The sequence below is a fragment of the Pelophylax lessonae genome (assembly GCF_965119305.1).
Source record: "Pelophylax lessonae genome assembly, chromosome: 4".
Taxonomy (NCBI): Eukaryota; Metazoa; Chordata; class Amphibia; order Anura; family Ranidae; genus Pelophylax; species Pelophylax lessonae.
In genome coordinates, this window is record NC_138771.1 from 17,704,752 (window position 1) to 17,721,785 (window position 17,034).

At 44.3% G+C, this 17,034-nt stretch overlaps 1 protein-coding gene across 1 annotated transcript in view; it reads right to left on the bottom strand.

The window, feature by feature from the left end:
• Positions 1–243: 243 nt before the first annotated feature.
• MAP2K1 (mitogen-activated protein kinase kinase 1) overlaps positions 244–17,034 on the bottom strand; it is a gene marked incomplete at its 5' end in the record, with an annotated part of 77,661 nt that continues 60,870 nt past the window's right edge. The window contains one exon of the mRNA XM_082256270.1: positions 244–1,559. Coding sequence (XP_082112396.1) covers positions 1,446–1,559 — 114 coding nt within the window. The 3' untranslated portion in view covers positions 244–1,445. The remainder of the gene's footprint in view (positions 1,560–17,034) is intronic.

The following is a 17,034-nucleotide window of genomic DNA, read 5'->3' on the forward strand; positions in this document are numbered from 1 at the left end:
AGTTAGCCCAACAGTAGGTTGGAGACAGACTCCGTAGATAGGTTCCTGTGTGTGAGAAGGTAGCCGCCCACAGTGGCAAGGATTTATTTTGTGTTTTGTTTTATTTTGGATGTTTTGCTGCATGCACTTGTTTGAAGAAAATTGCATGAATAAACCAAACTGTTGTTTGCAACCACTTCTCAGCTAATCTCCCACAATAGCTATATCTCTATATCTATATAGAATAAAACAGATCAGTCCACATTCTTTGTAATATATTTATTATAGTCAAAGATAATACATCTGAAGATTCCGGAGGTACAGGTTAAAGGGGACCGAAGGCTTCTTACATTAAAAGGAAGCAAGTGCCGGGTTCAGCTTCCCCACCGTCGTCTCGGGAGTGTTTTCTTTCAAGAACCAAGGTACTAACAAGGTGACTAATGAGGTGGAGAAACCTAACACAGCGAAGGGGGTTTGGAGCGATCACGTCACATCACATTCAAATATAAAATAAATATGAAAAGTCTGGGAAGGTGAAGAGGCACAGGCAGGAGGCAGCACACCGCCTGCTCAATTCATATCCCCTTCTCTACCGGAGCAACATGCCTTGCACTTAGCCTTTTTTTTTTTAATTCCCATTTTGCTCAACCAAAATGCTTTGTGTGGCGGCAATCATGCAGACTTCCACTACTATAGATGCCAGTTCAGTGCTCCGACAGAGACGAGTTCCTCCATAATCCATCCCCCACCAAAGGCAAACTCTTAAAAAGATGTTAGACCCCCCGCCCCCCCGGGTTATGGCTTTGGACGCTGGTTCCAGCACGGATGATTACCCGCGGGGGAAACACGCATGGCTCAGATCTCTAAGACAGCACAAGGGGTAACAAGCTGCCGGTGTGGGATACATTCAAAGCGTTCGGGAGAATCTCATGTGTCACCAACGTGAGCCAATCGTAACAAGCGCAGAGAAAAAAATAGTTGCTATCTGGATAATTATTGTTACAAAATAACCTATTTTTGTATCTTTTCTAACATTTTCTGGCAAAGACTACGGTAAAGTTATATTAAGCAGCCTCCATCAGAGATTGGTTCCACATGAGACTGGCCCACTTTGATTGGTAAAAATTACACTTTAGATTTCATTGATCTCTTAAAACACAGAATGGAGGGGGGGGGGGAATTATCCTGTTATTTTTACTGAAAGCCTCACAGGTACCACAAAGCATCATGGGGGAGGGGGGGGGTAAAAAGCAGGGATCTTACTGCAGGTGAAGCCCACGAGAGACACTGGGAGATATCTTGACCCGTGCCCTGCAGGTCCTTCTTTTAATGAAGGGGGTTAATGAGAATGAAAAGAAACCGTTTATTTTTGGCACGTTCTGCAGAGATCCCATCCTGCAGGGTGGCAGGAGCAGGATAGGTCAGCGGCGGCTCTCTGCCTGGACCAGCTTCTCGTCTTCTCCTCCTCACACCCCTGCGGCGTGCGTCGGGGTGCTGGGTTGTTTCAAGCCCATGGTAGAGCAAAGCCAGCCGGCGAAATCCACTTCCTCCAGTTCGGCTGTTTTAATAAAACTGTGAACCTGGATAGAGAAAGGGAGAGAAATGCTATGAGTCTACATATATAGGCATTTTTATCAGCAGGGATGAGCTTTCCCACAAAAGCGGAGCTACCCTTTAACCACTTGAGGACCAAGCCTATTTTTGACACTTGCTGTTTACAAAGTAAAATCAGTATTTCTTGCTAGAAAATTACTTATATATAGGTTCAATTACTTTGAACACACACACAAACATATATTATATATATATATATATATATATATATATATATATATATATATATATATATATATATATACACACACACATATATTTTTTTTTTATGCAAAGACTCTGGAGAATAATATGGCGGTGGTTGCAATATTTTATGTCACATGATATTTGCGCAGCGGTCTTTCAAACAAAACTTTTTTGGAAAAAAATACACTTGACTGAACTTAAAAACAAACAGTAAAGTTGGCCCAATTTTTGTTGTATATTGTGAAAAAATGGATTTTTGTAAGATCTTACCGTAAAATCCTTTTCTCTTAAGCTCATTGACAGACGTAGTCTTCTTGATTCTCAAGAGCTGGGTTATGTTGTCTCCGCAGGAGTAGGACTAGGCAGAAAGACAAAACGTTCTGGCTCCACCTTAGGGGCAGTCCCTGAGGGTATATCCTCCCTCTCTGTGCTACAGGGAATCAGTTCTGTTTTAAAGCAGTACAGAGAATTTAACCCAACCCAACTCAATGATAGAGGGGCGGGTACTACGTCTGTCAATGAGCTTAAGAGAAAAGGATTTTACGGTAAGATCTTACAAAAATCCATTTTTCTCTATCGCTCATTGACAGACGTAGTCTTCTTGATTCTCAAGAGCTGGGACATCCAGAAGCAGTGCCACAAATGAGGGGTGGGATTGACAAAATCAAATCCAATCTAGAAGGCCCAACCGGTGCCAAACTAGAAGTTTTAAAGGCTCATTATAAACAAAGAATGAGACTAAAGAAAAAATTTTCCAACGGAAAAAACCCTCGAGGTAGACCACTGGTCTCCTCAAATTGCGGCCTGCAAAACCTTGCGGCCAAACGAGGCATCAGACGATGCCATTACATCAACTTTATAATGTTTAGTAAAGGTATGCACCGACGACCAGGTAGCCGCCTTGCACACCTGGACCACTGACGCCTGATGGCGAAAGGCCCATGACGCACTAAGTGCCCGAGTGGAGTGCGCCTTAACAGGGAACGGGGGCTCCCGACCCTTAATAGAATAAGCCTGTACTACCGTCTGTCTGATCCATCTGGAAATGGTCGCGGCAGATGCAGGCAACCCCTTTTTGGGTCCATCTGGGATCACAAAAAGTGAATCCGTCTTGCGAAACGAGTCTGTCGTTTTCAAATATACCCTGATCGCCCGGACCACATCCAAGGAGTGTAAAGCAAACTCCCGAGGATGACTGGGCTTAGGACACAGGGAAGGTAATACAATTTCTTCATTCAGATGAAATTCTGAAACCACTTTTGGTAGGAAGGATGGATTCGGACGAAGAACCACCTTATCTCTATGAACCACCAGATATGGTGAACGACAAGATAATGCGGCCAGTTCTGACACCCTGCGTGCAGAAGTAATAGCCACCAAGAAGGCCACCTTCTGGGACAACGTGGGTAGAGGAATCTCCCTAATATCTTCAAAGGGAGGTTTCTGAAGAACCGACAACACTAAATTAAGATCCCAGGGGGGTAACGGCGCGTGCACTGGCGGAGCCAGATGTCGCACCCCCTGGATGAAATTCCGCACCAAGGAATGAGTAGCCAAAGGCTTCTGAAAGAAGATGGCTAATGCTGAGACCTGACCCTTGATAGTACTCAAGGCCAGTTTCTGCTCAACCCCTTGTTGCAGAAAAGCCAATATTCGACTAATCGAATAAGACCGAGGACGGAACCCCAAAGGTTCACACCATGCAATGTAGGACTTCCATGTGCGATGATAAATCTTTCTGGAAGTCGCTTTCCTTGCTTCAACTAGAGTAGGAATAACTGAAGCTGACAAACCTTTGTCCTTCAGCACCTGGGTCTCAATAGCCAGGCCGTTAAAGCCAGCGATCGTAAAGCAGGATGGAAGATCGGTCCCTGAGACAGTAGATCCTCCCTGAGAGGAAGTCTCCACGGGACGTCCGCCACCAGTCTGACCATGTCGGCGTACCAAGCTCGACGAGGCCAGTCCGGAGCTACCAGGATTACTGGGATTCCTTCCTCCTCTATCCTGCGAAGAAGTCTTGGCAGTAACGCGAGAGGAGGGAAGGCATATATTAGCTGGTATTGCCCCCACGGGGCGATCAGTGAGTCTGCGGTTTCTGCTAGAGGATCGCGGGAGCGAGCCACGAATCTCTGAACTTTCCTGTTGAATCGTGATGCCAACAGATCCACATCCGGGGTGCCCCACCGTAGGCACAACTGGTGGAAAACGTCTGGATGGAGGGACCATTCCCCCTGATCCAGGGTCTGACGGCTGAGATAATCTGCCTGCCAATTCTCCACCCCCGGAATGAACACCGCAGAGATTGCTGGAACAAATCGTTCCGCCCAGCGAAGAATGCAAGCCACTTCTTTGGCCGCTCGGACACTCTTGGTGCCCCCCTGGTGATTGACATAAGCCACGGCCGTGGCATTGTCCGACTGGATCCGAACCGGGCTGCCCTGGAGCTGCTCGGTCCAGTGAATCAGACAAAGTCTGATCGCTCTCAGTTCCAATACATTTATCGGTAACCTGGATTCTTCCGGGGACCAAAGTCCCTGGACAGATAACTGACCGAGAATTCCTCCCCATCCGGATAGACTGGCATCCGTGGTCACTATCGTCCAATATATTGGCAGAAATGACTTTCCCTGGCTGAGCATCGGAGACCGAAGCCACCAGACCAGAGACTCTCTGGTCTGTTTGCTCAATCGGATCTGATTGTCCAGGGATTCCGGATTCCGATTCCATCTGAGAAGAATCTCTTGCTGAAGAATTCGGGTATGGGACTGGGCAAATGGGACTGCTTCGAATGAAGCCACCATCAACCCCAGAACCCTCATGCAAGTCCGAAGGGAAGACCAGCTGTTGGACAGTAACAACTGGACTGCTGATTGAATCTTTCGGAGTTTCCCTACCGGAAGAAAAACTCTTGTCCTGACTGTGTCTAGAATTAGACCCAGATATTCGAGCCTCTGGGTGGGAACCAGAAATGACTTTTGCTGGTTCACCAGCCACCCGAATTCCTGTAAAGAAATCATAGTAATTTCTATGTTTTGTAGCAAGGTCTGAGGAGACTCTGCATGAAGCAGAAGATCGTCTAGGTAACCAAGGATCGATATACCTCTTTGGCGCAGAAGTGCCAACACCTTTGTGAAGACCCGCGGAGCCGTGGCGAGACCGAAAGGTAACGCCACAAACTGATAGTGGTTCTCCTCTACAGAAAAGCGTAGAAACTGCTGATGTCCTGCGAAAATGGGAATGTGAAGATAGGCGTCCTTGATGTCTATGGACGCTAGGACATCCCCTGGATGCAGGAAGGCTGCTACCGTGCGAATGGACTCCATTCTGAATCTTCTTATGTTGACGAAAGAATTGAGTGCTCTTAAGTCCAGAATTGGACGCACTTTGCCCTCTTTCCTGGGTATTGTAAACAGGTTTGAATAAAACCCTTGAAACCGTTCTGTCCAAGGAACGTGGACTACCACTCCTTGTTGTAGTAAATCTGTGACTGCTCTCCGCAGATCTTCTAAACGATCTGAGGATAGTCGGATATTGGAAGGGAAGAATCGCGCCGGTGGGAGAGATCGAAACTCGATCTTGTACCCTGACCTTATGACTTCGCAAACCCATTTGTCCGGGATTCTGGAAAGCCATGGATCCGGGAACCGGCGAAGACGTCCCCCCACCCCAGTTATGGGTGGGGGCGCACCTTCAGGCTTTGGATGGTTTATCTTCAGGTCTGGAGGGGGCGGGCTTTTGCTTGCCCGACCAACGACCCCTGACGTCTCCTGCAGGAGCTTTGGAGGACTTAGTTTTTTCACCCGCGGGACGAAAAAACCTCTTGTGAGCAGAAAAAGAAGGCCCTCGTCTTTGACGAGTTCCTCTACCTTTAAAATTTTGCGGTAAAAAGGTGCTCTTTCCACCCGTGAGATCTTTAATGATCTCATCTAAGTTGGCTCCAAATAGACGCTCTCCTGAAAAGGGGATATTAGCCAATGCTTTTTTGGAACCTTGGTCGGCTAACCAACCTTTTAGCCACAGTGTACGCCTGAGAACCACTGCTGAGACTGATGCTCGCGCCAATAATGGAGTGGCGTCTAACGCCGCATCACACACAAACTGTAACCCCTGTATCATTTGTTCCAACAAATCTGATACCGCCTGAGGGACCTCTTCTAAGTCCCGGCGTAACCACTTGGTCCATTCAGTTACAGCCTGCGAAACCAGACCAATAGCTATTATAGGTCTGAAAGCTGATCCAATCAAGGAAAACATGGTGCGAGACATAGCTTCTATCTTGCGATCCACTGGATCTTTAAAAGACGGAGCGTCTTCCAAAGGAATAACCGTGGCTTTATTCAGTCTAGCAATTGGTGAATCCACCACAGGTGGTTCTGTCCATTTCTTAATAAGGGTTTCCTCAAACGGATAATGCCTGTCAATGCGTTTAGAAATAGTAAAAGTGCGTTTTGGCAGACGCCATTCTTCTTCGATTGGATTGCCAAAACATTTGGGCAATGGAAAAACCTTTGCCACTTTGATGCGTTTTTTGGTCCCAAAAGGGATTTCAGTTTCAGCTATTTCCGATGGAATACCCTGTAACCTTAAGGTCTCTTGAACAGATACAATGAGTGCGTTTACCAACGCTTCCTCTCGGGCTATGGCGGATGCCGAAACATCCTCCTCACTGTCTGAAGAGACAGGACCCGAGACACCAATCCCAGATGAAGTACCTGCAACTGCAGAAATGGGCTCAGAATCTGAATCCGAGGTTTCAGATAATATGGGGTTAGGCGGGGGTCGCTTTCTTGCGCCCTGTCCCTGACAAGCCACTTCCACCCGGGACACAAAAGTTTCCATAATAGCTGACAATGATTCAATTGTCAATGGGGTGCTGGAGGATCCCGCAGACCCCTCGAGGGGATCCGGAGGAGATACATGAGTGGCAGGGTCCATGTTAATACAGGACACCTTTGCCAGCAAAACAAAAAAACTTTTTCCTTTTTTTTTTTTTTTTTGTGTGTCTCCCCCTAGCGCAATAGCGCCCCTCAGAGTACCTGCTTCTCGATCCCACAGAGAGAGAGAGGGACCCCCAAGGCTCACCAACCGATGCAGTGCAGTTTCCAACCAACTGCAGTCAGCGTCTGTCTTACACAGACTGGAAGGAGCTGTTTGCTTTTTCCCGTGTAGAAGGCGTGGCTCCGCCCCCTGTGTACGCCTTCCGGCGTTCCCAGCTCTCCACGAGGTAGCTGGGCTCACAAAACATGGCCGCCCCCATAGAAGAGACATAAGACTCCAAAAACATGGCGGCCGGCGTGACCTGAGGACATACATGCATTCGGTCTATGGCAAAATGGCGGCGGACCGCCGAAATCGTTTTCCCAGCACATCCACCTGCATCTCTGCTATGAGGCGATATATGGATCTACAGAAGATACACTACACATAAGGTAGGATTATACCTCCTATGTCTGCTGTAATGTTACAGTCTGCTGGGTAGAGTGTTAGCTCTTAAACCAAGTCCACTTCCTACAAACACATGCTGTATTACAAGGGGGACTTGTAAGTATCAGATATATACTGACCATATATGGAGGGGCCCATAATACATACTGCCTCATAACGAGGAAAAAAGGGAACGTTTACTCACCATACCGAACCGACAGGCACCCTCTCTTCACAATACCCTCTCCACCGGGGTGGGGGTTTGTGGACAACTCCGGACGCCTCGACTCTCTGGTACCTGGCGTCCAAGCGAGACTTTTAACTCGCAAGGTCAGTCCCTCCACTGGGACTCCGTCGCGGCCGACCCAGCGCGGAGCTCTGGTCTGCACGCGCTCGTAGGCAGAAAACCGGGGTGACCACTGGATCTCAACATCCAGCCCGTCGCCCGGCCCCGCATACTTACTTGAATATGTCGCGGCCGACCAAGCGCAATGCCATGGTCTGCGTGCGCTCGTAGGCCGGCTGGGGTGACCACAAGTGTCGCCCAGTCCGGCATTTTTGCTTGAAGATCTCACAGGAAAAAAACACTGGAGAAAACTACCTAAAAAATGTCTTTTTCTTAAAGAAAAAAAGTCTTGCCAGGACCAAAAGATCCCAGCAAGGAACTTAGGTCCTTACTCCTGACTAGACAGAGAAAAACTGATTCCCTGTAGCACAGAGAGGGAGGATATACCCTCAGGGACTGCCCCTAAGGTGGAGCCAGAACGTTTTGTCTTTCTGCCTAGTCCTACTCCTGCGGAGACAACATAACCCAGCTCTTGAGAATCAAGAAGACTACGTCTGTCAATGAGCGATAGAGAAATGATGTTAGTAAATAGATACCAAACATGTTACGGTTTAAAATTGCACACACTTGTGAAATGGCGGCAAATTACGGCACTTAAAAATCTCCTTAGGCAACGCTTTACAAAATTGTAACAGTTACCAGTTTAGAGTTACAGAGGAGGTCTTTTGCTAGAATTACTGCTCTTACTCGGACGATCTCTGCTCTCACCCTGAGGGTAAAGGTGATGGACTGGCCAAGCACGTCTCCAGACCTAAACCCTATTGAGCATCTGTGGGGCATCCTCAAACAGAAGGTGGAGGAGCGCAAGGTCTCTAACATCCACCAGCTCTGTGATATCATCATGGAGGAGTAGAAGAGGACTCCAGTGGCAATCTGTGAAGCTCTGGTGAACTCCATGCCCAAGAGGGTTAAGGCAGTGCTGGAAAATAAATGGTGGCCACACAAAATATTGACACTTTAGACCCAATTTGGACATTTTCTTTTTTTTTTTATATCAAGAAAAACTTTATTAAACTTTATAAACAACAAAATTTAACAGTGTCCAGATCAGACAGAACACAATCCATAAGGATCATAGAGATAACAAACGTCAATATAATAAGAACCATACATCAAACACCTCTACGCAAATCATTATGAACAAGCTAGAATCCGCCCTAGCTGCCCACACTCCATTGGTATCCAGCATAATGAGCAGCCAGGAGCAGACCACCAGACCAATCCCATCTATTCTGCATGCCCCAACCTTAACACCACCCCAGCCATAATATTGTCAAGTGTCAGATCCACCGGGGCCAAGCCCGGCACTGCCAACCAGGGAGCCCATAACCTCTCGAATTTACCAGAGCTGCCCCTATGTTGATATATGTATTTCTCCAATCTGAGGGTGTCTCCCATTACAGCAACCCATTCCTTAACCAGAGGGGCTCTCGGGGAAATCCAGTTCCGCAGAAGTAGTTTCCTTGCCTGGAACTATGCCTGGCCAATAGCCTGCTGGGCCGGTATAGAGGCCTGAACCCCTCCCATAATGCCCAGCAAGCAGACCTTAGGATCCTCCGGCAACTGGACCCCGAACGCCCCTGAAAGTGTATCAAGCACACCCTTCCAATACATATGAAGTTTGGGGCACCTCCAGAAATTTCCACTTAGGGGTGTACTCACTTTTGTTGCCAGCGGTTTAGACATTAATGGCTGTGTGTGGAGTTATTTTGAGGGGACAGCAAATTTACACTGTTATACAAGCTGTACACTCACTACTTTACATTGTAGCAAAGTGTCATTTCTTCAGTGTTGTCACATGAAAAGATAGAATAAAATATTTACAAAAATGTGAGGGGTGTACTCACTTTTGTGAGATACTGTAGGTGGCCTGATGAGCTTTTACTACTGCGCTGTTTGTGAGTATACATCTATGCATTTTTATCACTAGATCTCTAATAAAAATACATTGGATAATGCACTAGGCCAGTCAGTGCGCCCTCTTATTTTATTTCTCGAACGCTTCCATAGCATCGGAGAGATCTCATTGTTAAAATGTATCAGTCAGGAGAACGGTACAAAAGAGTTTCCAAGGCATTAGATATATCATGGAACACAGTGAGGACCGTCCTCATCAAGTGGAGAAAATATGGCACAACAGTGACATCACCAAGAACTGGACGTCCCTCCAAAACTGATGAAAAGATGAGAAGAAACCTGGTCAGGGAGGCTGCCAAGAGGCCTACAGCAACATTACAGGAGCTGCAGGAATATGTGGGAAGTACTGGCTGTGGGGTCCATGTGACAACAATCTCCCGTATTCGTCATATGTCTGGGCTATGGGGTAGAGGGGCAAGACAGAAGCCTTTTCTTATCAAGAAAAACATTCAAGCTCGGCTACATTTTGCAAAAACATCTGAAGTCTCCCAACAGTATGTGGGAAAATGTGTTCTGGTCTGATGACACCAAGGTGGAACTTTTTGGCCATATTTCCAAAAAGATATGTTTGGTGCAAAAACACTGCACATCACCAAAATAACTCCATACCCACTATGAAGTATCAAGTATGGTGGTGGCAGAATCATGCTTTGGGGCTGTTTTTCTTCAGCTGGAACAGGGGCCTTAGTCAAGGTAGAGGGTGTAACTGTCCGCTTATCAATTTAAATCTTTGTTCAGCACTAAACTGCCAAGTGGAACCTTTCTGCCTTCCTCTTGTTTCCCTGGGGAATGTTTAATCAGCACAACCACCAGACCACTCCTTCTTCCTGCTTTAGAGGGAAGGCCTTTCTTGTGACTCAGATTTCACATTTAGATGTATGTCAGCAGCACTTCATGGAAGATGATTGCTATGGAGGATTTCTAAGGTTTAAGGTTGCACCCCTTGGCAAGCGGAGTGAGGTATGCAGTAAAAGTGCATTCTATATATATAAAAGTGTATATGTTCTTAGACATAAATTGTGTCCATGCTGTTAGTTTAAAATATGCTATAGATAATCCAAAGCATCTTGCATATGGCCATGTTTCCTTAGGTGTTTAATGTCATTAGATATGTGTGCAGACAACTGTAATCCACGTTGTAATTTCACATTTGTAATTAACCTTGTAACCCCCTTTTTGGTGATCACTGTAAACAAATGTATTGTATGTTTTACAGTTTTCATGGTGCTTATGGGGTTCATAATTTACGGTGCTCAAAGGGGCCGCTACAGAGGGGATTATGAACAGTTCCAAATACCGATCAATATTGGCACAAAACCTTCAGGCTTCTGCTAGAAAGCTGAACATGAAGAGGAACTTCATCTATCAGCATAACGACCCAAATCAACAAAGGAATGAGCCGGGCAAAAATAAGAAGTTTTGGAATGGCCCAGCCAGAGCCCAGACCTGAATCTGATAGAAAATCTGTGGGGTGATGTGAAGAGGGCTGTGCACAGGAGATGTCCTCACAATCTGACAGATTTGGAGCGTTTTTGCAAAGAATCGTGGGCAAATATTGCCAAGTCAGAATGTACCATGCTGATAGACTCATACCAAAAAAGACTGAGTTGTCAGGGTTATTTGGGGACGTTAAATTTAACAAATAGAAATGAAATGTCATATTTTGATCTACATAGAAATGAAGCAGTAGCATCCATTTTTGTCAGGTTTCTAAAAGGTTAAAATATCCTTTAACAAAAAGTGCCTATGCAGGAAAAGTGGCTATTCAACAGGTTTATCCCAGACAGGCTGTATAAATAAATAGTCTGTTTGACTTACTTTAAGATAAGGTCTAAGACACTATACCAAGGTAATCCTGTTTGTGTGGGATCATAAAATTAGTCAGCATTTACTAAAATCCTTAGTTAAGTATTTTCTATGCTTAGACCTATGTAAAACTAAAATTTACAGATATGTTATAATCATATATGTAAATTAATATTAACACTGAAATATATATATAGAACTAGCATACTTAGATATGTAGAAAATTGTTATATATTACAATTGTTCCATATTATGCTAAACGCTAACTTTACTGATCTTGATGACTCATCTCTATATGTCAAGAGAGGCTTCAGTAAACATTTGTAAATTGTAAGTCGTAGAAAGCATCATACACTTTTCTGGCCTTGCCAGGTGTTTAATTTAGAAGGTCTGGTTGTAAGCTATGGGTCAATATAAAGGTTCAAAGTTTATTTGAAGGTAAATATTGCTGTATGCTGAACCTAAAGTGCAATGCAATACTGACATTTTGCTGACTACTACGGTAATTGAAGTCTTGGGTTAAAAAGTAAAATCCAATATATTTTAAATAAGATATATTAAATATTAGAATGGTGTTACCAAGATTAATTCTTTATTCAGATGCCTGGTGGATATGAAATGGACATTTAGTAGATGAAAGCATGGTTACATTTTTGTTGTGTTATAATAGTCTTAAATGGAGAAATCTTTATTTAATTTTAATATACTGGTTGACCAAGAGGTGTCACCCTATGACATCACCAGTTAATGGTTAAGATGTTCTAGCCAATGATGATCATGTAACTCCCTCTGGGTTTAACTTATGGTAATTGTTCTATACCATATAAAAGCCCAGATGAGAGAGACACATGACACATCAAATTTTGCCCAATATACATCACACTTACAACATACACACTACTAACAGCTATGCACAGACTCATCTACACAGACTTCATTTCAATACATCGTGTATCTGAACCTTTGAGGGACGCCAAACGAAGCTCCTCCCTAATTGGCCACCATCTTGGAAATGCAGCCATCTTAAGGAACCTGGTAACTACTATTCTAAGCTAGCGGCCATTTTAAATATGGTAATTATGCCTTGCTAATTATTTGATTATTATTCAATATTGTTTATGTACTGCCTTAAATGTTTTACATTTCATACTTAAGGGGTAACAAGAGTACAATCCCAGCCGTATAAACCATATGTAGATTTTTCTCTAAAGAGATGATTTTTGCTTTTTATAATATTTTTATTAATATCAGATTAAGCGCATTATTTGCGATTTTAAGTCTTCCGTTTTGCATGGCTTATTCTCACTTCATCTGCAGTGAACTGTTTATCAGGTTTTGCATTGCGCAGACAATTGTGGTCTGATTGTATAGTATACATTAAATATGGTTTCTACTACATCTGGGGAAATGGTAATCTTGCTTTCGTTTCACTTTAACTTTGTTTCAGTTTCACTTTCATTATTGAGCTACAAATCACATTGCATTTATTATTTGAAGTTCGTATTTTTGTAAAGTTATTTTTGTGTCATCTCAAGTTTGATCATTTGTGATTACACGTCTGGTGAATAAAATATTCTTATATATATTCCATACTGTAGACTGTTTTCACTAAGATTGGTATATGCTTTTAAAAAGAAATCAATCAATAAAAAGAGCTCGCTACATATTGATTTATGGAATAAGTTGAGATTCTCCTTTCGCACAGATCTTTGCTTATTATTAACCATAAATAGATACTGTTATAGTCAGAGCAGTATCAACATTCTGACATAATGGAGGCACAGCGAGATATTATTAATTATTAATTTTGACAGAGTGCTAGAATAAAATCAAAAGGTGCTTCAACAAAGTATTAGTTTAAGGATGGGCAGACTTATGCAACCATATTCATTTTAGTTTTTTTTTATACTTCCCTCCACCTAAAAGCTTTCAATTTGTTGTACAGTTTAGAGGTCACATTAAATGTGGAAAAAGTTCTGAAATGATTTATCTTTGTCTCTTTTTTTTTTTTCTTACATCACAGACTTGTGTAGACTTTTTATATCCACTACAGATCACCCAGAAGGGAATCTTCTTTTCTCAACAAAAGTGGAGCTACTCTTTAACCACTTATCGACCACCCTCCTGCCCTCGATTTACGTCGGTCCTTTGACGCTAAATACCGGGGTTATGGCAGCAGGTAGCTGCCATAACCCTGGTATTTTTCTCAACGGCGGGCGATCGGCTTTCAGAAAAGGGTGGTCCCAGCGGCAGATTTACCACGAGATTATCCTTACGGTGTGGCGGAAGAGGTGACCCCCCCCCCCACACCGCGTCCCGGCCATTTTCCGGCTTACCAGACCTGCCGGCAGCGGGGAAAACGATCCGGTCCCGGATCCTCTGAGACAGGAAGTCTAGACTCTATGGTCTTGGAGGACCGGAGCGATGTCAAACGTTGTTGCCTAGCAACCGGTTTAAAGGGCTGAATTTTTTTTTCAACTTTTTTTTTTCTTTTTTATTGTAGTTGTGAGGTGAGGTCTTTTTGACCCCAGATCTCACAATAAAGAGGTCCTGTCCTGCCTATTTCTATTACAAGGGATGTTTACATTCCTTGTAATCGGAATAAAAATGATCACATTTTTTTTTTTTTAAAACTGTAAAAATAAAAAAAATTATTAATAAAATAAATAGGAAAAAAAAATTAAAGCGCCCTGTCCCCGTTCACTCGCGCGCAGAAGCCAACGCATACCGAAGTCCTGCCCACATATGTAAACGGTGTTCAAACCACACATGTGAAGTATCTCTGCGATCGTTAGAGTGAGAGCAATAATTTGAGCCCTAGACCTCCTCTGTAACTCTAAGCTGGTAACCTGTAGAAATTTTTAAAATGACACTTATGGGGATTTTTAGTACCAAAGTTTGTCGCCATTCCACGAGCGTGCGCAATTTTGAAGCATGACATGGGTATCTATTTACTCGGTGTAACATTATCTTTCACATTATGGAAACAAATTAGGCTAACTTCACTGTTTTCTTATTTTTGGGACTTTTTTTTTTTTATTTATTTATTTATTTATAAATGAGACACACTTAAAATTAACTTGTTCACATCACTTGTGATTAATTTGTGTTCACTACACTTGCGTAATTTTGTGTTTTATTGCATATCAACTGCTTAGGATTGGTCACAGTTTCCATTAATATTTTGGACTCTTATTTATAAGAGAGACACGCTCTGAATAATTTGTTCACATCACTTGTGATTTTTTGTTCACCATATTTGCGATATTTTTGTGATTTATTGCCCAAGATTGGTCACAGTTTTCATGAATATTTTTGTATTATTCAATTTTCGGGACATTTGGTTGTTCCTTATTAGATTAGCGCAGCTTGTTTTTCTTTTTTGCTTATGTTTGGTGTTATCTCACTTCTAAGCTGCAGCTCCTGCTCTTTGGCTTTATTAGCGCGGTTACATACTGGTTATATAACCCGCATTCGATGCCTGAAGGCTTCTGGGATCGATGACATAGATGTCCCGGGAGTTAACGGGCCAGGCTGCTGACGTAGTCAATTCACAATTCAAGATCTGGGGCCTGCTAGAAAGTGATGGCATGATAACTTAGCCTGAGATGTCCTAAGCTGCTCTGGAAAAATTCTCTATGGGGAGGAGAGACAATAACAAGAATCCCCAATGTAGTAGGGAATAAATCCACTGACGATACTGACCAGAACTATACAGAGACAAATCCATGTTTATTGGGGAAAAAAAAAATCTCTCTTTGTTTCGGTTATAAAGTTTTGCCAATAAGAAATTTTTTGCCTTAACTTAAGTGCACTGATGGGCACTGATAGGCAGCAATGATGGTGCTACATTGATGATCAGTGCCCTGATTATCAGTGTAAATGTCCTGTCACACTTGTTGGTTACCGGCTCTCCTTTTCTCACACTGTGGCAGCACATAAGGAAGGGAATGCCAATAACAGGCAGTGTATTTACATTGTGATCAGCTGTGATTGGACACAGCTGATTACATCGTAAAAGGCCACTGCGATTGGCCCCTTTACCCTGATCACAGAGCGCGCCGGATGCATGCCGCAGCAGGTGCACGAGGGATGTGGTTCTAAGAGGACATCTATGGACGCCCTGCCAGAAATGGACGACCACATTTAGCTATAGCGAGATTGGGAAGAAGTTAAACCACCTACACCATTCAAAAACACTTGATTTTTGACTTGAGTTCAACCTAAGGGCTCTTTCACACGGAGCGGACCGTATTGCGATCCGCTCTGGCACTTTTTTTTTTCTTCACGGATGACACTTGTTTCATCCGGTCCGTATGTCCGCATATCATCCCATCCGTTTGCGGATGATATGCGGACATAATGTAAGTCTATGGGCATTGCGGATGTCAGCGGGTGACACTGCTGACATTCGATTTTGTGTCCGTTCCATTTTTTAAACGGAACAAAATAGGGTTCTGTTCCGTTCCAAAAAACGGAACAGAACTGAAAGGATGAAAATCGGATGTCAGCGGATGGTCATCTGCTGACATCCGCAATCCCATAGATATTCATTATGTCCGTATATCACCCGCAAACTGATGGGGTGATTTACGGACACACGGAACGTCTGTGTTAAAGAGCCCTAAGCCTGCTATAGCAGAGCTAAAGTTTCACTCGCACTTTTGCAGATGATTTTTCACGTAATATTTGATGTTAATCCGCTTCTCCAGATTCCGGTCACTCATCTTCGGCCAACAGTGCAAACATGTCAGAGCACGCTAGAGTGGGACATAGGTGTGACAATCACCACCATAGGGCTACATCACAGGTATTTCGGGAATTAAATGGTCACACCTCGTACAGGCGCAGACAAGAGCTCTTTTTTTTTTTTTGTGATGTAGTAAATCCTGGAGTCATGAGAGGATTCTGCCACCTGAGGACAACGCCAGGGTCATGATGTAGTTTGGCTTTGTGTGTCCTGATTGATAAAGATCTAACCTTCAGGCTGTAGAATACAATGGGAGCCTATAACTGCAACCAGAAGAGGACAGGACATGCAGTTACTAAGTCCAGTCTAATGGGTGTTTACAGCACAAGATTGGTTGGTGTCCAGTACAACAAAGAAAGCACCATTTCACTGCCCTAAATATAATAGTAATTAAAGGGTGATTCAAACGAGAACACAGTGCGGGAAAGGCGCGATATGTACGGGTTTCCTGCACCGCATTTAAAATTCACTGTCTTCGCGATCTGCTGAAGGTGCAAATTAATTGTTTCAATGCATCCCAAAACACAGACTGCAAATGCAGTGCAATTTTGATCTGTGAGCTGATGGGATCAGAGCAGGATGGTTGACACAGCCACGGGTGGCCCCTGCCCTCCGGGACACAGCCACGGGTGGCCCCTGCCCTCCGGGACACAGCCACGGGTGGCCCCGCCCTCCAGGACACAGCCACGGGTGGCCCCGCCCTCCAGGACACAGCCACGGGTGGCCCCGCCCTCCGGGACACAGCCATGGGCGGCCCCTGCCCTCCCGGACACAGCCACGGGTGGGCCCTGCCCTCCCGGACACAGCCACGGGCGGGCCCTGCCCTCCCGGACACAGCCACGGGCGGGCCCTGCCCTCCCGGACACAGCCACGGGCGGGCCCTGCCCCCAGGACACAGCCACGGGTGGCTCTGCACTCTATATCTTTTTTAATGTAAAAGCCATAAGGAATGGTTTCTAATATATGCAGCAGCAGCTGTCATTTATTTCACAGTACATTGGCTCCTGTGTTT